The sequence below is a fragment of the Pogona vitticeps genome, chromosome 1, assembly GCF_051106095.1.
Source record: "Pogona vitticeps strain Pit_001003342236 chromosome 1, PviZW2.1, whole genome shotgun sequence".
NCBI classification, from domain to species: Eukaryota; Metazoa; Chordata; class Lepidosauria; order Squamata; family Agamidae; genus Pogona; species Pogona vitticeps.
The window spans coordinates 246,913,684-246,936,685 of NC_135783.1; the positions used below are offsets into that span (position 1 = coordinate 246,913,684).

At 43.1% G+C, this 23,002-nt stretch overlaps 1 protein-coding gene across 3 annotated transcripts; it reads right to left on the reverse strand.

The window, feature by feature from the left end:
* Nucleotides 1-8,630: 8,630 nt before the first annotated feature.
* CDK2AP2 (cyclin dependent kinase 2 associated protein 2) lies at nt 8,631-18,490 on the reverse strand. Of its 3 annotated transcripts, none has more exons than XM_020792411.3 (4): nt 18,252-18,490; nt 10,762-10,862; nt 10,544-10,676; nt 8,631-9,271 (listed from the first exon to the last, which is right to left on the reverse strand). In XM_020792411.3, the coding sequence occupies exons 1-4, from the start codon at nt 18,346-18,348 to the stop codon at nt 9,204-9,206; spliced, it is 399 nt and encodes a 132-aa protein (XP_020648070.1). In that variant the 5' UTR covers nt 18,349-18,490; the 3' UTR covers nt 8,631-9,203. The 3 variants fall into 3 exon arrangements, with proteins under 3 accessions (XP_020648070.1, XP_020648071.1, XP_072841574.1); XM_020792412.3 differs by having other exon boundaries at nt 18,256-18,392; XM_072985473.2 differs by lacking the exon at nt 18,252-18,490 and adding an exon at nt 17,697-17,739.
* Between the last annotated feature and the right edge of the window lie 4,512 nt (nt 18,491-23,002).

The window sequence follows — 23,002 nt, forward strand, 5'->3', positions numbered from 1 at the left end:
AGATGCCTCTAGGAGCACATGAGAAATCTAGATACCTGTCTCCTGATACCACTCCCCTGCATCTGGCATTTTGATGCAGTCATGTGCTCCAGAACTGCTACTTCTGCGGCTTTTGATACCATCGACCACAGTATCCTGGATAGGCTCTCTGAGGTTGGGATTGGGAATTTAGCATTGAGCTGCCTCTGATCCTTCCTACAGTATGAGATTCCTCAGGGATTGGTACTATTCCTGATGCTATTTAATATTTATGTTCTCCATGTGGGAGATCATCAGGAGTTTTGGAGTAAGGTGTCATCAGTATGCTGATGACACCCAACTCTATTTCTCTGTTACCACATCTGCAGTGGATGCCATCCAGATGCTGGAGTGTTGCCTGGCTGCAGTACAAGGGCTAACAGGCTCAAACTGAATCTGGACAAACAAAGATTTTGCGCCTGGGAGGGACCTCCAATAGGTTAGAGGAGATGGTCTCTGTGCTGGATGGTACTCCTCTCCAGTTTAGGGACCAAGTGGTTCATCCGAGTGTTCTTCTGGATCCAGCTCTTTCTTGGTAGTCCCAGATTGCAGCAGTTTCCAGAGAAGCCTTTAAACAGCTTAGGCTAATCGCCCTGTGTGGTGAAATGCCAACACATGACGTCACTCCTATCTGTCCATCATGAAAGATCCAAAGGGAGGAGCCAATGATAGGACAGGAGGGGCGGGGTCAAAGGGACAGTTGAGTGAAAATGACAGTTAAGAGTTAGAGAGAGAAGAAAAATGACAGAAGTTAGAGAGAGGCAGAAGATAGATAGTGATTTGGAGTGGGAGAGTTAGGAGAGGGAATTGAGGTTAATACATAGATTGAACAGTTGGAATGATAAAGGGAATAGAGAACGAGTTATAAGTAATAGAGAATAGATCATTAGTAAAAGTATATTGTTCTAAATAAAAGTATCATCAAACCAATGCATAAACAAATCCTATTTAATGAACTATACTGAACATGTGATTTGTCCATTGTGATCTACATGACAATAAAAGAACCTCTATAATTTAAACCTCTGATTCTCAAACTCAAATGTTCAATAAACCTGCTATACTTGGCAGCACACATGTCTGAAATACATAATTGGTATTAGGTGAATACCACCTGGTGGCAGCGTGTAAAGTGGAAACGCACCCAGAAGGTGAACCTATGCTTAAGGGAGATTAAACAGGGGCACTGGGTGAACACCACAAGTGGTGGTATCGAGAAGATAAAACAACCTGTGCCTTTGTGAGGGCAAAATAAGCAGGGGCTACAAGGGCGAACACCACACCCAACTTTGCCCCTACCTAGACAAGGACTCCGTCAGGATTTCAGTGCAGTCCCGGTCATCTCCAGGATTGACTACTGCAGCACTCTATGTGGGGCTCCCCTTGAACCTGACCCAGAGACTTCAGCGGATCCAGAATGCGGCAGCCAGACTCTGCAAGTGACCACAGGACTCCAGTTCTGGCCCACCTTCACTGGTTGCCCATGGCATCCTGGATGAGGTTTGTGATTGGGTTCCTTTTCTAGGATGGGCGGGCCAAGGGATTCGGCGGGAATGACAGCCAGAGTCGAAGTAATGGTCAAGAAAGGATTAGTTTTATTAACTTTTCCATCAAGTAACTCTGGACCAAACGGGTCCGGCAACTCTTTGTTTGTTAACATGTTATACTTCTTGGGTTTCACCCCAGGTCCCACATCTTTGGTTTTTACTGTTTCTTCCCCCCAAAATGAATGGTTGTGTTCTGATTCACGGTTGGCACTGTCAGCACCGAGCAGGTAGTCCTGCAGCAAGGATGGACCACAACCGATCCCTCCAGCCTGGGTAGGAAAGGGCTGGCTCCACCAAGGGTCCCTCCGTCCACCGCTGGGCGAGAAGCCAAACCCACTCCCGGCTTCCATCCCCCTGGATGCTCACCAGTTCCAATCTTTCCTGTCTCTTTTGGTAAAGGCAACAGACCATCTTCTTTCATTAAGTTCGGGAAATTCTTTACCAGTGTTACGATCTTCTCTCTCTCTGCGCCTGTCTCTTTGGTCTGTGTACTCTTTTCCTCCTTTCCTCCATCTGCTGCTCTTTCTCCTCTCTCCTCCTTTATAACCTCGTCCCATCTCCACTCTCCTGACTCCTCCCCCCAGTCTTTCGTCCTCTCTGCCAGAAACACCTCTATCGCTTTATTAGTCATACATTCATCATCGTCCAGTTTGATCAATTCCCCCACAACACATCCCTCATTTGCTTCTTCTTTAGATGTCTGTGAGGACGGCTCACTTTCATTCCTTTGCTCACAAGGTTCAAGGTTTTGACACAAAGCCCTCCACAGTTTGGGCCCATGTTACTTGTTGGAGCGTCTTTCCTTAATGTCATTTGCATTAAGGAGGCCCATAAATCCTCTGCAAGAGATAGGGCCTTCTTCAGGGTGACTCTAACTTTATGGAACCAGCTTCCAGAGGAGCTCCACCTAGCCCCCTCCCTATGGACTTTTAGGAAGCAATTAAAGACAATGCTTTTCAGGAAGGCTTTCCACATCAACCCCAGCTGACCACCTCTCCCCCCCACACACACTTCTTCTTTCTCCTCCTATTTTTCCTCCATCCACTCCGGGGAGGTGTCATCTGGTGTTTTTTTCTTCTTCTTAAGGTTTATTGTTGCTGGTTTTAATGTCTCCAGTTTTATTTTTGTTTTCTATTATACATGTTGTAATGCACCCAGAGTACTGCTGTGATACTAATGGGAGCAGGATACAAATTGAATTAAATAAATAAATAAATAAAATACAGTGGTGCCAACTTATGAACATCCTGACATACGACCATTTCAAGTTACGACCTGCTCTGGCCGCAAATTTTTGCTTCGACTTTTGGCCGGAGCGTCCAGTTACAAACACAAAAAGGCAGGGGAAAAAGGCAGGAAATTCAAATTTCTAACTGTAGGTGGTGACGAGGCTGCTTCTTTGTAGCTCTTTTGCCCCAGCAGTTAGAGAGTGTGGGATCAGAGGAGGCTTTGGACTGCCTGGTAAGCTAAGGTGCTGCATTCTGCTTTTAAAAAACTGTTCTGGATGGGTTTTGCAGCGTGGTTTTGGGCTGGAGGGGTTATGTTTCTGCGCTGTGATGGGTTTTGGGGGGTTTGCTTGTTAGTTGGTTTTTTCCCCATTTCCGATGGGTCTTGGGGGGTTGCTTGCTTTTTTGTTTTTTTCCCCTTTTGGGGGGGATTTGGTTGCTTTTTGGAGTCCCCCCCCATTTCCGATGGGTCTTGGGGAAGTTGGTTGCTTTTTGGGGGAGTTTTCCCCATTTCTAATGGGTCTTGCATGCTTCCCTTGCTTTTTGCTTTGCTTTCTTTGCATTTCCAATGTGCTCTGCTTGCTTCACTTGCTTTTTGTTTGCTTTCTTTGCATTTCCAATGTGCTCTGCTTGCTTCACTTGCTTTTTGTTTGCTTTCTTTGCATTTCCAGTGTGCTCTGCTTGATTTTTGCTTTGCTTTCTTTGCATTTCCGATGGGTCTTGCATGCTTTGCTTGCTTTTCTCCGCTTTCCCTTCGGCTGGAAGGGATTAATTGCGTTTCCAATGGGTCTTGCAGTGATTTTTTTGGTGATTTTTTCTTTGGCCAGAACAGATTAATTGCATTTCAATGCATTCCTATGGGAAATGGTGCTTCGATTTATGACCATTTCGAGTTACAACCGGAATTCCGGAACCAATTAGGTTCGTAAGTTGAGGCACCACTGTAAAATAAATTAAGTAAATAAATAAATATTTACATACATACTCTCTGCTTAGGTATGTCAGATAGTGTAAATTAAATTTTATTATTTTCTGATTAGTTTAATTCTGTAATCCTGTAATCACATTTGATCTTGGTTTCTGAGTAACCTTTCTTTGTATTGTGTAGAGCTTGTATTCTTTTACATTGCCCTTTTTTCCTTTCCTCCTTCTTTTAATAAAATACAAAAATCCTTTCAAGCATTTGTCTGGATTTCTGGTTCCGGAGTGCGGTACTAAAGTCAAATAAACAGCAAGATAATGCTCAACCAAGCTACTAAGTTTTCAATGTTTTTATGGGAATGGTGGCAGCCTATCTTACAAGCTGGGTGCACTAACTTTATATGCCAACCTTGGGAATCTTTGCATTACATTAAACTTCTTATAGCACTTTTGTTCAAGCAGACTGGACAGTGTTCTGGGGAGTCAAATATTCTTTGCCAAGACTCACAGGATCTCTCCATGTCTGCACACCCTGCCCTCTCCTGGCTCAGGCTCAGCAGGGGGCATGTGGCCGAGTGACTGTAGAAAAGAGGCTTGATGGGAGAACTGTGACATAGTGCCCCATGGTTCCTCAGTTTTGTGACAGTCCAATACGTCTTCCAGACAGTGTCAAAATGGAAGAAAGTTTGTGCATGCCCTCGGCCACTCCCAGACCTCCCATGTTGCTGCCTTCTATCTAATCCACCACTGAAAACAGAGGATGCTTATTAACAATAGCATTCATTAAACTGGAGTTGACTTGTAAAACAGGAATTTTGCTAATAGCCCGATCAGCCATGCATGTTCCAGGTGATCCTGGCTGGCTGCTCTTTGGGGAGACACCGTGAGGATTTGAATTCACAATCCTTGCAAGCCCCAAGTCCTAACCCACTAACCTATTCTGTCCAGAGTAGGCAACTGAGTTCTGTAGTCATTTTTTAAAAAACAGATGAGTGTGATCTTCATTCTGCTGGGCTAGAGATTGAAGGAATTCATTGCAGTTTTATTCCCAAATACGAGTCCAGAGAATTATTTCCTTAATGGTCATAGAGCAAATGACACACAAGGAATAAGAAACTGATAATAACAACAGCAGAAATCTTAAATTTTAAAAGGAATACTTTACTTTTGAGAAGCCATGCTGCGGTTTTTCTTTCTCTAATCACAGAAGTCATTCTATTTCCTTTTTGCCTTGTTATTACTAAGAGGTCAGAAAAATGCAGCAGAATACAGTACTCTGATTCCATCTAGTTCCCAATTCTGATACTGCACTCTGGAAATAATTACAAAGTAATAAGAAAGGACAAAAGCAAAGAACATTTCTCTTACTACTTAGAATTGGTAACAGAATACCGCAAGAGCTGAAATTCCTGGTAAAATATTGTAAAAGGCACCTTTAAAACTAAAATTTGAAAATAACCTCTCACTCGTTACACCTGTGTAACTTGACTGCTTCTTGTTACACTTAAAAATAACACAACAATTGCTATTACGGAAAAGATACCATAACAAATTTCTTCTAAGCTCTAAAGAAATATTACCTCCCCCCCCCCACCTTAGGCAGAGCTGCATTGCCTAAAGGCATGCACCAGTCAAGGGCTGCAAGGGAAAAGACAAATCATTCCTCAGAGTCTGTACACAAAGTATTTTGTGGGTCACAGTGTCCTTTTTGGTGCCCTTAAAAAATCAAATGGGGGGTTGGGGAGTAGCAGGTAAGTACCATGTCTTTGTATAAATTTATGATATGAATTTAGCAAATTGCAAATCTGGATAGTGTGCACCTGCACCACAGTCTTGTTTATACAGTATATAGTTTTGCAGCCTGCTTTAATGGTGGCATAGTTTGGCAGGTCCTTTTGTTTTGTACCAAGACCTGGCCTAGTTTACTACAGTAATTTCAGCTTAATGTTTCTATATACTGTATTGGTTCAGAACTGTTTTAACAAAGCCTTCATTTTTCTGTGCCTGCAATCACTGAATAGAAGTCTATTATCTTATTTAAGTGGAATGTATAGATACATAAATGCCTATAGGAACCATTACTAGCTGGGGAGCAGTTTATAACCTTGTGTTCTCATGAAAATAGGGCAAGCCTGTTTCTTTGCAGTGCTATTTAGTAATAAACATCTCCAAGTTCAGCTGGACTTAATCTCAAGGGAATGTGCCTTTAAAGTATAACTCTTCTTAAGATACTCCAAAATGCAGATTTCACATGCATTTTTTCATCTCCACTCTCAGACCTCTAAATCATACTTCATTATAAAACAACATATCGTAAGTGACTTCTTGCCTTGCATGTCAATCTCCCAGACCAGGCAGCTAACAAGACAAGAGTTGTTGCAGTTAAATTACAGAGTTAACAACTTGAATCTGTTCAAACACCTTTTTTAACTACATTAGATAAAGACATTTTAGAAACTAAATCCTATTTCAAATTTGCAGGCCATTTGTTGGTTTTAGAGGATGATTCCTGTGATAAAGACACCTACTGATTACCCCGTTCTACATCATGTTTTGCCTTAGCATCCCATCTCTCTACAGAAAACAATTTATTGCAGCTGCATCTTCTTTAGGCTTTTCATGTGTTTTCAACTCATATTTTCAAATGTTATGGCTGAAGTCCAGTTGATGTGTGTGGAGGAACTGTGCAACTTCCTACGATGAATTGTGGCTAACTGATGAGTTACCAGGACTCATACTGTGTGCATGGCCGAGTATGTAAATAATAGGGGCCCAGCCCATTATCAATGATCTACGGTGAATTATGCAGTCCCTGCTCACATTCCCAGAGCATTCTGACCTACCGGTATATAATTACATCTACACCCCAATAACTACTATTTTCCATGAATTTGAATATACAGTATATTTTACCAGACTTACACACAGAGACAAGCCCAGCTATCCCAATGACTATTAATATGAATGGACAAGATACTGTGCATAGTGGGAGGACAGGACACATATTTAATGAATAAACAGATAAATAAGTGCAATTGTCTACGAAGGAGGGCACATAGGAACATAGTAAAATGCTGTTGGTGCACTGAATATGCAGACTGTGGTCGTACTGAGCACATGAAGGTTTCTTTAAAAGCATGCAAAATCACCATTATTCAGCAACCATAATATATCTTTCATTAAATGAAAGAAAGTGAACAGTCATATGGCCAACAGTCATACTGGAAGGATAAATCTGGAAGTGCAATATTCAATGGTTTATTTACTCAAGAGGGTTTGTAAAATACAAAAGCCAAACCCCTTCTACTCAATGGTCTTTCACGTTTTGGGGAATAATTATTGATCTTAATACTCACTTCCAAAGTAACCTGTGTATCAGTCAACAGACCTTAACTCTACTCAGAATTCCTGGTTTCTTCAACATAGTTAGTGAGAAGCATCTGCCTCTGCCCCACTCCATCACCATATTGTTTATGCCTGATGGAAGAGTCTGAACAGGAAATGTTCCACATGCAGTCTCTAGAAAATCTGGATTCTTGCAGGCATGTAGAGCCTACACAATATGAGGGACCTTTTCTGTTCTGAGGTCACTGTCTTCAGGTTAACAGAGCAATGGAAAAAGGGCAGGGCTAGGTGCTCCCCTATAGCCATGCTGATGAAACCAAGAATTCCAATGACTGAACAGATTCTACTTTCAACATCTTTTAAATGTATAAAATAATTAACACAAATTCTGTAGTATTCTAATAAAAGCTATGAATTTGAAGCTTAAGTATATTTGATGGAGCAACCTACCCCACCTATTTACCAAGTGGCTAGAAACTGTTTAATAAGAATAAAGAAATGCAAAATCGAAGCATTTGGGGGCCAACACGGAATATTTCCACATCCTGCCCAAATCCAGGATGGCATAGTTTGGTCATTTCCCAGGAGCATTTTAATCTGACTTTTGGGTACATGATAAATGATTTGATCCATGGAAGTCGTAGCAGCTGAACTGCATGTCACATCAGGAACCAGGTAGTTCCCAAATTCGTCCTTGCTTCTCATCAATAAAGCAAAAACATCTGGGAAAAGATCAGCAAGCAGGGAGGGAGCACTTAATGCCTCTGTCAATTACATTCTTCCTTCAGTCCCTCCTAGACCTTCTCTTCCATCACCTAGACTCAGCATTTTTAATTAGATGTGTTATTTCTCAAGAAAAGAGATGGAGAATGAGTTAAGCAGGTAACCTTCTTACATAACTTGTTATGGGTGAGGGCATCACCAACAGAGGACAATTTTTGATAATGAAAAAATTTGTACTTCTGTCCTGCAGCTTTTATGGCTCCTGTGTAATCCCTTTCACTGCTTGGGAGCAATAATACAGAAGAAATCTTTAAATAATGAAAAATCTCCCACTGCTCCCATATGATAAAAGGGATTACATAGAAATCAAAGCAGCTGGACAGGGATATAAGCTTTTTAATTACAGAAAATTGTTCCCTTTACCCTTCTACAGGCATAAGTTATGTAATGAGATTTCAGTCAATGTATAACAATGCTGAAACTGATGAATTAAAAAGGCATTTGAACTCAAGATACCAAGAATATAATTTTGCATCTGCTTACTCATTAGTAAGTGTAATCGAGTCTATGAGGCTCAAGATAAGTAAATACAGAGGACAACCTAAAACTAGTTATCATCTCTATGTCTGAGATAATTTTATTTGCAAATAAAGTACCTGGGCTCATGTTTTAAAATAACTTTGCCAACTCATATAACAACAAATAAAATAAGCTGAAAATATTGAAGCCTGAGAACAAAATACAATGAGTAGAGGAAAAGTATTAGGGGCAATCACCACTCGGTTCTTTGCAAAAGAACTTTAGATTTTTCTACCAATTCCTGATGTAGTAATAACAGCAGAAGCACAGATTATTTAAGAGTAGAAATATTTTATTACAAGTTTTCCAAAGCAGATTCAGTGACTGTTGGTTGAATTTCCATTACAAGTGGCAGCAAGGGCCTTATGCTGTATTAAGGAAATATGTCTTGCACTGCAGACCCCTGATAATGTCTTAGGAGGAAGAGAACATTTCCTTCCACACCACATGAAAAAGATACTAGAAAACCACAGTGAAGAAGAAATAATCCAAATGCCACAGCTTTCCTTTTATTATAAAAAAAACCCCGAACCCACGCATTCTATAAAGATGTAAGACTTGTCACCGGCCATTTCACCCTCCCCACGGGTTGACCGAAAGGTGTGTGCAATAATTTTTCTCTGCATATGTTCCCAGAAAGCCAATTGGTGATGCAGAGCAGAAGCCTGAGATTCTCAGATGCTGATTGGTATAAAGTCCTTGAAGGTGATTATAGTTCTAGGACTTGAGACATTGATTGGTGGAAAGGATTGAAGGGGCAGGAGGAAAACTTGCAGATTCCAAAATGCTGGTTGGCAGGAAAGTGCCAGGGTCCTCTGGAGGAAATGCCAGGAGGAAGCAACTGTTACGTACGGGCATTACGCTCTGTTTCTGCCAGACACTCTCTTACCAGTGCCCGGGCATGAATAATCCCTGTGAAGGAAACACACAGACTAAGATACACCAATCCATCAGCTTCAGAATACAAGTCTGCTTGGCAGATTTCACTAATAAACCGTATTTTATACACATAGTGGACTTGTGTTAGTCATCACACTGCATTCCCTGCTAAGCTGTAATATTGGCTGGAATCATATTACACAACTTGCTTCTTCAGCCAATTCTATAAAAGGTCACTCTGTCTAGAAGATATTTTGATTTCATAAATAATGGACAGATTCCTGTTAGTAATACCCGCTGGGACAACTCAAGTTGTATAAACTTTTTCAGCATACTGCTACAAGTTCAGAAGATTGTGTGGGCATTTGTTGCTGCACCCCAAGTCATCTGCTATTACACTCCAAAAATTTATGTTTTGATTTGCCTCTTAAAATTTACACTGACAAGAGGTACAACACTGAATGGAACTGAAAAGATTATAAACATTATTTATGAAGGAAAAATATTCTGTATTGAGTGGCCTTTTACAGAACCAGATGAAGAAGAGAGTATGTTTTCCTAAGTGGGAGAATACAGTGCTTGTTGGTAACACGTAGGATAGCAAAAAGAAACCACAGGACAGGTAGACAACTTGCTTGGAGAAGTAGGTCAATACTTCATTGCTAAGCAAGGATTCCACCCACTGGCTACAGAGTCTAATCAGGCAGGTTCTCCCTGTTCCCAACATGACTCAGCTGTCTGCCCTACAATGTGCAGAGGTGGCCAGGTTTTTAGATTAGAGGTAGAAGATAACTTCTTATTCATCTCTGGACAAAGAGATTAAAAAAGAAGTCAGATGGAAATGAATTCACAGGAAGAACTATGTGATATTGTCCAATCAATCATTTAAAATTGGTTAGAATTAGACACAGAAACAAACAAAAAAGTAACACCCTGAAATAATTAATTTTGGAAACTGATGCTTTAGAATTTCTGGGAAAAATAAATCCTATTTATGTGAAATTATATTTGGAACTTCAAGAATTCTTCTACTTTCAGAGAAAAATATTTTACTTCATGTATTTTCATGATCAGGTATCTCCTCTGCCAGGTAAGTATACTTCATGTATTTTCATATCACATGATCAGAAGGCAATAATTTCCTAGAGCAGTGGTTCCCAACCTTGGCTAACCCGGGTGTTCTTGAACTGCAGCTCCCAGAAACCTCAGCCAGCACAGCTGGTGGTGAAGGCATCTGGGAATTGCCATCTAAGAACACCTGCGTTATCCAAGGTCAGGAACTACTGCTCTAGAGGTGTTCTGTACCTCTTTTCAGCCTCTCCATAGCGCTCTTACTGCCTGCATAGGTAGGTCGGATTTCCTTGCCCATCTCCTCAATGACAGAAAGCAAGTCTGTGTATGTGCTCTGTGAGCCTTGGGCACCTGGTGGCTTCATAGCCTACAAAATTAAAGGTAGAAAAAGTTAAGGAAACTCTTCTCCCATTATAGAAAGAACCTTCCCCAATCCCAGAACAGAAACCCACCTGCACGTAGCCCATTGATGGGGGCCCAAAATCGTTGAAGAGAGGCCGGAATGGGGCAGAAGCTCCAGGTGCAGATCCAGAAGGAGATGGGACACTGGTTGCTGCAAGTAACAAGAAAAAAAGATAGCATTTTAGCCAAGAGTGTCAAAGGTTCTCCAATACCATTGACTCACAATGCCCATTAAGCTCTTCGAAGATACAACACTGCATCTTTTATGTGTCTTCCCAGTGTGGTCAAGGTCATTTCTAATCAAGCCAATAGCTGAGGGAGTTGGAGAGTAGACTAAGAACTGTTAGTATTTTATTTAGTGCAAGCTTTGTATGCCTTCTGAACTCTCTGCAGCCAAACAACTGGCATCTGATTCTCAAATAGTCATCGTAGTTCTTCTCTGAATACCTGTACAATGTGGTTGACGTAAGCTGGCAACAGATGGATTCTCCTTGTTCCAACCTGTCCTCTAAGTATAAAGTAAAAGAAAAGGGAGTGGGTGTGGTACATTTAGATTAAGGACAATATACTGCTTGAAAGGCAATCTTAAAAGACCATCACAGAATCTTAACCATTGAAGGTGATGGTTTACTTCTGATTATTCAGCTCGTTTATTTCTTCCACAGGACATGATGAATTACTTCCTAAACATTCTTCCAGGAACTAAATAAGAAAATGTGTTGCATGTCTACCTCCTCTTATTACATCTGTTACGTCACAAATAATTATAAAAGCAAAGCATGTATAAGCATAAGGGTTGGCAATCCAGGGGAGGATTTATTTGCATTTAAAATGGTTAAACTGGAATGTTTACCTTACAGAAAAGTGCCTCAAGTGTTCACGTACACAGCCAAACAGCACTTCGTTTGTTTAATGCTACTGCTGTTTCCTCGATAAAGTACTTAACACCCCATCACAGACTAATATCTGGCTTGTTTGTTATTATTTAGAGTATACCCTTCCATTACTTATGGTTGGTTGCATTTAGATTCCAAAGTTAGAGCAAGTGCAAAGAACAGCATGTTAACTTCTCACTTCATTAGTATTACAACTGCTATTCAGTTTCAATCAACCACTGTGTTGAACGCACAAGATGAATACAGGGAAAAGAAGGGGAGAAATGTTTAAACCCAACACTGGGCTTGTTTACATATTTTTTCAGGTTAGTGACATTGGGGAGCCATGGAAGTATTTAAGCTGGTTGGCTTCAAATAATCAGTTTTTGGCTGAAGTAAAAACGTAATCCTATTGTTTTAGCACTCTGATTTTAGGATGGGCAAGAGCAGTGGAGGAAAAATTACTGTCCCCTTTGACCCTGTTACATAGGATGGGCGGTCCTCCAAGAAGGAACGGAGCCAGGACAGTGCCAGGCCACCTATTCCCAACTCGGAGAGCCTCCCCAGGAGGATACCGTGGTCAATGGTATCAAAGGCCGCTGAGATGTCGAGGAGAACCAACAGGGACACTTTGCCCCTATCGGCCTCCCTCAATAGGTCATCACACAGGGCGACCAAAGCCGTTTCTGTGCCGTGGCGCGGCCTGAAGCCCGACTGGAATGGATCCAGAGCATCTGTTTCATCCAGGAGCGCTTGAAGCTGGTCGGCCACCACCCTCTCGACTACCTTGCTAAGGAAAGAAATGTTGGCGACGGGCCTATAGTTGCCAATTTCGTCCGCCGCCAAACTAGGTTTCTTCCTGATGGGCCTAATGAGTGTGTCCTTCAGGGCAGATGGAAATCTGCCCTCAAGGAGAGACCCATTTATTATAGCCGTGGCCCACTCTGTTGTTAGCGGCCTGGCTGCTTTGATTAGCCAGGCCGGGCAAGGGTCCAAAGAGGAGGTGGTGCCACGACAGCGGTCAAGCGCCCTGGAGACAGTGTCAGGCGTAACAGGCTGAAAGGTGTCCAGGATCACCGGGCAAGACGGAGCGCTGGACATCTCAGCTCGACTCACTGTGCTCAAAAAAGGAGACAGGTCCCAGCGGATGGCCTCCACTTTTGATTTTAAAAATGCTGCAAATTGGTCCGGCGAAAAACTAGGGGGAGGCCCATCGCCCGGACCAATTCCGTAAAGGTCGCGTACTATACGGAATAACTCCGCCTGCTGGTTGGACGCCTCGCTTATCCGGTTAGCGAGGTATGATCTACTAGCAGCCTTTACCTTAGCAAGATAAAGGTTAGTAGCGACCCTGACAGCTATCCTATTGAAATCCGTCGGGACCTTTCTCCATTTGCGCTCTAGCCGTCTCCTGACCCGCTTCCTCACCCGGAGGTCCCGATTAAACCAGGGTGCCGGGCGGTCTCTGCAGTGGAGAGGGCGTTTAGGTGCGATCATGTCAACAGCCCTAGTCGCGGCAGCAAACCAGCCATCCACCAGAGCCTCGACAGGGGCGCCAGCCAGGTCAGCCGTAACACCTCTCATGGCATCCTGGAATCCAACCGGATCCAGTAGCCTTCGAGGGCGGACCATAACAATAGATCCCTGCTCCCTGCAGGGGCAGGGGGGGAGAGCCATTTTAATGGTACACTTTATTAGGTGGTGGTCCGACCATGACAAGGGTACCGACTCAAGGTCAGTCACCATCGGACCACTCTCACTCCCATTGGTAGAAAAAACTAGGTCAAGTGTATGACCCCCCCACGTGAGTGGGGCCGTTGACATGTTGGGACATGTTCAAGAAGGCCATGGTCTCCAAGAACTCAAGAGCTGGACCAGAGGTCTCCGCCCCCCCGTGCACGTTGAAATCCCCCAGAACCAGTAGGTTCGGGGAACCCAACAGTGCCGCGGAGATGAAGTCCACCAGCTCCGGTAGGGAGGTGGCTGGGTCGCGGGGAGCACGGTAGCCCAGCAAGATCCCAATACCATCCCTGGCCCTGATAGACACGTGGAGGGCCTCAAGACCCGGCTTTATCACCGAGGAGCGCCTAGTGACCTCCAAGCTGGATTTATGGACAATGGCTACTCCCCCCCCCCGGCCCTCCAGTCTACCCTGGTGTTGGACAGCATAACCGGGCGGACAGATGAGAGCTAGAGGGGGACCCCCCTCTCCGCCAATCCAAGTTTCGGTTATGCAAGCCAGGTCTGCATCCTCCTCCAGGATAAGGTCTTGAATTACGTGAGCCTTATTGGATACAGACCTGGCGTTCAACAACACCAGGCGTAGAGTGGAAGGCAGGCTGGTCTGGCTACCACGATACTGGGGGCTGGTCTCCGTCTCAGAACAAGGAACAGCCTTTAAACATCTGTCCCTGGTTCTTCCAACACGAGCAGGGACGGAGCCAACGCCATATCTCCCCCTACCCGTAATCACAGAAATATTCTGGGGCCCCTCGCTGGGAGGGCAGGCCTTCTATACCATATCAGAAGAAAGAAAAAAAATTAAGGAGAAAAAAGGAGGGGGAAGAAGAGAAAACAACTAAGTGCAAACAATCAATTAACCCAAAATAACTAACTTATACAATTATGGTTGTAATAATAATAATAATAAAGTTGAAGGTGGTGAAACAAGCTGGTGTCTTCTTGGTGTTCTGGACTATAAACTCTATCAGCCCTAGTTACCATGGCTAGAAGTCAGAAACTATGGAAGTTGATAAATGTTTGAGACAATACAGAAAGGCTTAATGCACTGGTAATCTTTTCTCCCTTTACTTCTGGAAGGAACAAATCATCCATGTATCCTTTTGGGTAGGGGCCTCCATATGGAGCACCATTTCACTGTGAACATGCACTGGCAGTGACATGAAAGAGCACAAGTGACTTCATACCGCTAGCCTAGCAAGGGAACTGTCAGCCTGATAAAAATATATGCGAGTAGGCATAAAAATAGAAACAACACTAATTTATCATGATTTCTATTTAGATTGTGTATAAGAAGCAAAAAATTGTAAGTGGTCTTTCAAGGACAGGTGCAATTACATTAATAGCTGGGGTATCTTGTAAGTAAAATGGTTAAATTCAAGGCTGCTAAATCTCAGTGATGCTGTAAAGGTTCTTAAGGCAGCATGTATGAAAAAGCAAAACCAAACCAAGCGTATTATAGAACCTTAAATACTAATAGGTTTATTCCAGTGTGAGTTTATGTGGATTACAATCTACTTTCTCAGTTACATGCAGTGCAATAAAACTGCAGCCTCAATAATATATTCCATATACTTATGGAAGGGGATTTTTAATTCAAGAAAGCTCATGGTGGAATAAGTCTTACAGATGCCAGAATAATTGGTTTTGTTTTATTTATGTTACACTTGCATATATAAATATATTCCATAAACTTTGACTCTTAAAATTTTAGAATAACTGGTCTGCCTTCATTAACATATCAATGTTGGTTTGATTCAACAGCTTAAAAAATTAAAATATTCAGAAAAAATATTTAAAATATTCTATGTTATTTCTAAATATATAGCCTTATTGCTACTAAAATTAAGCATATAATGGCCATTCCTTTCAAACATCAAAAGAAAGGAAAGCATTTCAGTAGCAATGAATACAAAGCCCTTAAAACAAATAGCTAAACTATTAATTCATAAACACTTTTAAAAAAAGAGATTCTTCCATTATGGTTTGGGTGTTAAACTTGTAGGCAATTTAAGGATTCTCAACTCATTCTGATTTACTTTTGCCAATCTTGGACTAAACAGTTACTTTATAACTGTTTGTCTGTGTTTTAGTCATTTGGTTTGTTTTGTCATACCCAAAATAAAATAAATCAACCCGCCTCTCACTGTAGTCTTTAGAACTTCAATTTGTCTCTCACTTTGGATTATTACATTACATCCACAGGCTACTGTCCTGCTTCAACTACTTCCCTTGAGAGTATCAACAACATCTCCTGAAAATACTGTAAAGCCTTCTGAAAAATTGAGCACAGAAAATTAACAACACATATGTTCAGGTCATGCAAACACATAACTTCTTCCTGTCCCAACCCTGTGGTCTTGACCACAAACTTGTGGTTTTGCTTTAATTTCCTGCAGTTCAACGTTTAAGACAATTTTTCTTCTCTTGAAGAGAAAAAGGAAGAGATGAAAAGAGCAGTCACTTTCGTGAGACAGTAAGTACTGTACCTACCACTGCCCTCTACTGAATCTAGCCATCATTTTTTGGCAAACACCATCTTATGTGTCCCTATAAGTCCTTGCTTATAGCATGACACCATCATTTTAACATTTCTTCATTCTCAAAGTGAAGAACTCTCTTGTTAAATATCTTGCAGATTGTGTTGATAAATCACATGCACACATGCTGGTCATCACTATATCATTACAGTAAGAACTAGTGAGATTATTTGACTTAGGACAAGTTTATAAGAATACTGTAAATGACTTGAAAATACAGAACCTTTAACTGTGAAAAAAAATGGGAGTTATTGTATAAGTAATAAGCATATATGTAGTCAGAAACATATGGAATTAATTTGCAGGGGGGGAGGACAGTGAAAGCAAGTTAATACAGTAACTCAGATTTGAAAGGTACAGAAAAAGAACAGCAGCTACCTCATCTAGAAGATTACTTTGGACAGCTAGAGATTCGGCCCTTAGAGAGATTATTTGCTAACTCTTTTTCTTACTACAGTAGAAAGCCAAAACTATTTTTTTTGTTCCATTTAGTTACATTTTTGCTTTTGCAATAAATTTTCTTAAGTAGGGCTATTGTAAGCAAAGCAAACAAAACCACACATAACATGGTAGGAACAGTTTCAAAGAACACAGCTCTTCCAAATCCACTGTGCAAACCACATAGTGTTCTAATTGAGACAATAAAGATAATGAGTACTGATTCCTGAATTATATGGAGGCAAAAGTTGCCTACCAAGAAAGAAGGCATTCTCACCTCCCCTCAATATTCCCCCCCCCCACAAATTACTAACACGCTTGGTGGACAGGTTAATAAAATTTTGCATGAGTTACAATTTATGAAGTCAACCTTACAGCAATTTTGGCGGTCTAGCCCACTGCTGTCTACTTTAAGTAGCAACAGTGCCCAGTGATACCAGGTAGGAACTTTTGTTTGTCATACTACCTGAGATTCTTATTAGCTGGAACTAGCAAGGACTGAGATCCCTCTGAGCTAAAGATGCTAAGGCCCTTCAGGATGCAAGGTCAGTATGCACTCTGCTCTCAGTCCGTCCTTATTTGTGCAGCATTTTCCCCACACTTATATACAAGGATGTTCCACATATCTATCAGTTGTTGTTATGTGCCATCAAGTCAGAACTGACTGATACCAACCCTGATAAGGTTTTCAAGGTAAATTAGGTATATAAGAGTGGATTTACCAGTTCCACCCACACACCTGTGAGTTTGCATGGCAGAGCAATGGAATTAGACCCTGTTTTCTTGAGTCCTAGTCCATTACGCTATTGACTACACCACACAGAATACCCTTCATACAGCTGCACAACCAGAAAGTCGAGTGAAATTAGATCTCAAACATAGAAGGAAAAAAGGTTATTCAGCTGCTCACAACTACAAGCTTACACAAACTGGACTAAAGTTTGCCAAAAGGAGAGGCAGAGAGTTAAATCCTGATAAATGAAATACTCCAGAAGCCTCCTTTGAACAAGCCAACATATAAAGATTAAAAGCCAATGTGCCTGGAAAAAAGTATTCCCTATTCTATAACTGGCAGTGAGACACTGAGTAAAACCCAATCGGAATCTTCCTGATTGAAGAATAACAAGAGAAATCAAATTCCAATACTAGAAATCAATCCCTTTGGGAACATGAAATTGCCATTCATATCCAGAATAGGCTTTTCCTCTAGAGCATCTACAAATTGCTATTGCTGCTACAGGATGCTCCAAAACCAAGTCATAATTCCCTATTTTTCAACAATACTTTTGTTGGTCACTAGGCCAACAAAGCCTCATTCATACAGATATACTGTACTGGGAGTTACTTCTGCAAACTGTGAATGTGAAACTGCTCTACCCATTCATTTCTCACCTCCACTTTTCCAGGTCACATGGCCGTCTCAGCAATTCAACTTTACAGTAATTTCTTTTTTTTTTCCCATTCTAGCAGGGACTTTCAACACCTGCTGTTTCCAAACGTAATGCCCATACTGCTTACAGGGAAACCCATACATTTGCATTGTTTGCATTAGTCAGTGATGATTTAATTTTTTTAAAAAAAACACACACACACAGTTAATTCTAGTGTTCCTTTTAATCTCTGCCTCTTACTCCCCCCCTTCGTCTTTTGTGAGAGCAAAACCGGCCTCCTCCGAGCCCTCTGCATTGTCAGGCAGTCGCGGAAGATGGCCCACGAAAAGCCTTCTCAAGGAAAGACGAAGGGGGGGAGGGGGGAGAGAGCTGAGGCGACCTCCCACGCCGGCCGTCGCCCAGGCGGCTCCGGCCGCGGAGCTGTCCGTTCTTTTTTGCTTCCCCCAATTCCTCCCTCTCCCCCCCCCCCGCCCACCCCCTTCTATTTGGGTCGAGAGAGAAGGTATAAAGTGGCGGGGGGGGGGAGCCCGAAAGGCTGACTGGCGGAGGCTCTTACCGACCGGCGGGGCTCCGGGGGCGGGGCTGGCGCTGCTACTGCTGGTGCCGGCGGCTCCGGAGCTGGTGGGGGCAGGCGCGATAGGCTTGTAGGACATCCCCGACTCCGCGCTCTCTGGTGCTGGCAAGCCCGCGATTGGCGCGCTGCTCCGGCTTCGGCCGCGACTGCCGCTCCTCCGATTGGTGTGGTGGCTCCCAGAAGCGCTGCCTTGGTTGGCTGGCGTCTTTCCTCCGCTTGCCCGGGATTGGCGGGAGAACGTCTAGTCCCACCTTCCAGGTGGTTGCGTCAGTCTTTTCCTCTTCCTCCTGTCGTCTCTTGCCTTGCCCCGGCTTAGTCCCCGGCAAGTGAGGGGGTTTCTTCCTGGCGCCCGGGCAGATGCTAATAGGCGCGCGCGCCCCTGACAGCGAAGCCCCTCGAGCGTGTCCTCCCGCTCTTCTCGCGCCCGACAGATCCAGGGAACGGACCTTTGAAGGGAGAGCGAGCACGCGCACCTCCAACACCCCCCTTCGCTCTCCTTCCTCCTCGCGCTCAGAACAGAGCCCCCGCGAGCGGCGGCTGCCGATTACGCTTTCGTCCCGCGCCTACGTGTCCCGCTCCCTCCCCCTGTGACCTCACTGCGTAGTATTACACCCTTCTCGTCTGTCACCATAGTAACGAGAGTCCCTGACTGTGGCCTAGTCCTAGACCCCTTGTCATCTCTTTTCGTGCTGTGGTAGTTGTGTCTGAACTATATGTAGAGAGTGATGTCGCGACCATGTTGTCTGTCTCGCCAGCAGGTGCCTTAGGTCAGCGGGCAGTGCCAATTCATGTTTTAGGCTGCCGTCAGTGTCCTTAAGGCAAGAACAAGAACGGGAGTTGTTTTCTTGGAAGGGCGGGGGGGGGGGGGTGGAATTATTTTTTAAAGATCATTTCAAAGTTAGGCCTCATTACAAATCAATTGTTAGTTGCATTCCGTGTGTAAAATCCACTTATAAATGAGTTTTACCCTCAATTGTCTAAAACCAAATTTCCTTAGGGGCAGATTCCAGGTGATTAAAAGCTTCCTTAGCATCGATATCAGAAACACCCAATACATGGCAGCTCTCAAAGCCATTCCACTCGTTTGCTAGGCATATTTACTGGGGAAAGGGAACAAACAAATGCAAGTGGAAAAATAGTTTTATCTCCACACTGGATACAAGACATGGAATATTCAGATTTTGCTAATTTATGCATTTGTTCTCTGTCATTCGTTAATACTGTATTTGTTTCAATGATGTGGGCATATCTGCCATTAAGACGATCCACTTCGCCACCTGAATTGAGTTGTAGCTACAGTTGTTCACTGTAACAAGGTACTAGAGTGGTGGCAGAGGAAAATGTAACTCATAGCCAACACTATCTGCATCCCCAACACATTACAGTACTTGTTTTCCTGTTAGGATGCTGCATATCAAGCCACAGTCCAAGGGCTGGATCTCCTTAGATCTATGCACAAACAAAGGAGAAGAACTTTGCAGATGCTACATTTTCCAGTAAGCCAACAGCTATGAAGCACGGAAACAAGCAACAAGGCAAAAGGGTTCCTGGGAATGCTGACCTTCTTAGATTCTTTGTATATTCATAAGTATCCCTCCCCAGCACGAGGGATCTGCTGAGCAAAAGAACCAAAATGGGTGGTAAAGTGGCACCCAGAATTATTTCAGAAAGTTTTCTTTCTGCACAGGAGCAGAAAGAGCAAAGGTGGTTATTGTTCCAGTCATTTAATGAGAGAGAGCACTCAGAATACATTTTATTAAGAAGTGGCACATCTGAGCAAGTGAGATGAGACATTGAGGTGGGCAAATAAGTGGGATGTATACTTTGAATAGGAGTGTGGAGTCAGGGTGGGAGTGCAATGAGAGAAACAGTGGGTGAAGATACAATGGGACATACCATTTGAGACACCCTAGTCTTTCTGTTCTGTAAAACAGTGTATAACGTTCCTGCTCACTGCATAGTCTTATCCTTTGTTGCACTGTTTTTTCGGGTTCCATGCAGAATTTTTTACAATCTCTATGCAGGTGTGAGGTTTCGATCTTGGGCTCCTTCCTTGTTTCAAAGAAATCAGGAGATTGTTGTTGTTTAGAAACAGGTGAAATTTTTATTGGTGTGTTTAACAAATAACCAGTGTCTATGAAGTGATTCCAACGTTTTTCTCATTTGGACAACAGGTCAGGAAGGGGCTTCCATTCATCGTCTAGGAACAGGTCCTTCCCACCGGAGTTCTATGGACCCGGCCAGTCTGCCAAGGTGTTCGGGTTCACAGTCTGTCCCTTTTGGCCTTCCAGCAGGGGCACGGTCTCATCATCCTGGCCATCACCCCACACGAGACGTCTTTCAGGTGTGGGAGTCGTCCATGGTCCTCTCTGAACTCCTTCCTCCTCATTTCATTCCAGTCTCTCTCTCCTTTCTCTCTCTACTCCCTCCTTTTCTTCTCTCAGCTTCCTTCTCCACTCTCAGGCCTCTGCCTCGCCCCAATAGGATGGTTGTGGTGGGATCTCCCTTCTCTTCCTATAATCCGCTGCCTCCTTGGGCACTCTTAGTCTTTCCAATGCACCTATCCATGGGTCTTCCATCCAAACCCATTCCCAGCCTGCTCTTCCCCTCTTTTTATATCTGCAGCCCCCGCCTCTATCTCCATCCTCTTCTTCCGTTCCATTCCCAACATTTTTCCCTGGACCCTTTCAATGGTTAATTTTTTGTTCCTCCTATCTCCTCTGTTTCTGTCCCTCGCTGCTCTGTCCCTTTGGGGGGGGGTGAGGTACGTTGGGTCTGCACTTCCTTCTCTGCAGTACGGATGAGGGATGACACTCCAGCGAGTGGGATACCCCTCTCGCCTCCTGTCTCACAGTAGGTCACTTTGTTTCTGCTTTTTTGTCTTACATTTTCTGCCTCCTCCTTCAAGACGTGGTGGTATCTAACCAGACAACTGAAGTGGTGGTAAACAATGTGGGCAGCTACATGTGATTTCTCTCAGCATACTACCAAGTGTTCTGCTCCAGATACTGTTTTTCTCCTTGTTCCATTGCCTGTGGTGTGGGAGCATGTGCAAAACAGCTTTTTCAGTACTATTTAGCATTCTTCATTCAAGGAGCAGTATGCATAACTGGAGGTTCTATTGTTGGTGGTTGAAGTCACATATCCTTTTCTCTAGTACAGAACCAAGTATGACAGGACATAATTCCTGTATACCAAAATAAGACACTGTTGTTCAATTTAATTGAATTTAATACATTTCTTTTGTTTCTGGCCATGGAGTTTTCTTGGCAGGGATACTGGAGTGGCTTGCCAGTTCCTGCTCCAGGTGGACCACATTTAGTCAGTACTCTCCACTATGACCTGTCTGTCTTGGGTGGCCCTGCACGGCATAGCCCATAGCTTCTCTGAGTTACTCAAGCCCCTTTGCCACAACAAGCGAAAAAATTGGTCTGAAGCTCAACATCAAAAAAAAAAAAACCCTAAGTTCATGGCCACTGGTCCTATCACCTCCTGGCAAATAGAAGGGGAAGATATGGAGGCAGTGGCAGATTTTTACTTTCTTGGGCTCCATGATCACTGCAGATGGTGACAGCAGCCACAAAATTAAAAGACACCTGCTCTTGGGAGGAAAATGATGACAAACCTAGATAGCATCTTAAAAAGCAGAGACGTCAACTTGCTGACAAAGGTCCGCATAGTCAAAGTTATAGTTTTTCCCAGTAGTGATGTATGGAAGTGAGAGTTGGACCATAAAGAATTCTGACCACCAAAAAATGTATGCTTTTGAATTATGGTGCTGGAGGAGACTCTTGAGAGTCCCCTGGACTGCAAGATCAAACCTATCCATTCTGAAGGAAATCAACCCTGAGTGCTCACTGGAAGGACAGATCCTGAAGCTGAGGCTCCAATATTTTGGCCATCTCCTGAGAAGAAGACTGCCTGGAAAAGCCCCTGATGTTGGGAGAGTGTGAAGGCAAGAGGAGAAGGGGACGACAGAGGATGAGATGGTTGGACAGGGTCATCGAAGCTACCAACATGAATTTGACCAAACTCCGGGAGGCAGTGGAAGACAGGAGGGCCTGGCGTGCTCTGGTCCATAGGGACACAAAGAGTTGGTCAGTACTTAATGACTAAACAACAATACTTTTCTTAAGTGTTGTTAGGATCTTTGCATGGAGGGAGAGTGGAGTAAATATTTTTGGTGCCACTTCCTAGCACTTTGGCTTTGCTTGTGGCAAGGATAGTGAAAGTAGGGTTCTAATCTAGCCTCTAAAGTTTCTGAGAGGGTCACATCTCTTTCCACGTGGTACTATCATTTGGAAGTCCTCAGCTTTTGTCAGAACTTAGTGTTATTATTTAAAAGGGACTGATTGCATTATTCTTTACCTTGGAATAGCCAGATAATTGCTGCTGTTATGCTTGCTCCCTTCACCAAAATAATAGGTTACTTTGGGTGTTATTGAGACATTATATTGTCTCAATAACACCCAAATTGCTCTCCTCTCTTGTGGCCAAGCCTGATATTGCATTTTTAAAATACATGAAAATAGAAATGATACACCTAATGCTAGTTCTTCCTCTTTTCCTAATGATCTGTCCAACTTATCCAGACAATATAGTCTTTTCTAGTCAGTTCTATATTTTTATTGTATTTGCATGGTAGGATAGGGTCCGTTGACTCATTTTTTTCTTCAGTGAGAGTTCAGACTTGACTTGATTGAGTACCTACTTTTCTGCTTTTCTGGCTGTTT

What these genes read in the sequence shown, in the direction of transcription:
- CDK2AP2 (XM_020792411.3), bottom strand. Translation starts at nt 18,348, where the DNA reads ATGTCCTACAAGCCTATCGCGCCTGCCCCCACCAGCTCCGGAGCCGCC. An exon ending in CCCCGGAGCCCCGCCGGTCG is followed by an intron (nt 10,863 to 18,251) that starts GTAAGAGCCTCC and finishes TGTTACTTGCAG; the next exon opens with CAACCAGTGTCCCATCTCCT. An exon ending in CATCAATGGGCTACGTGCAG is followed by an intron (nt 10,677 to 10,761) that starts GTGGGTTTCTGT and finishes TTAATTTTGTAG; the next exon opens with GCTATGAAGCCACCAGGTGC.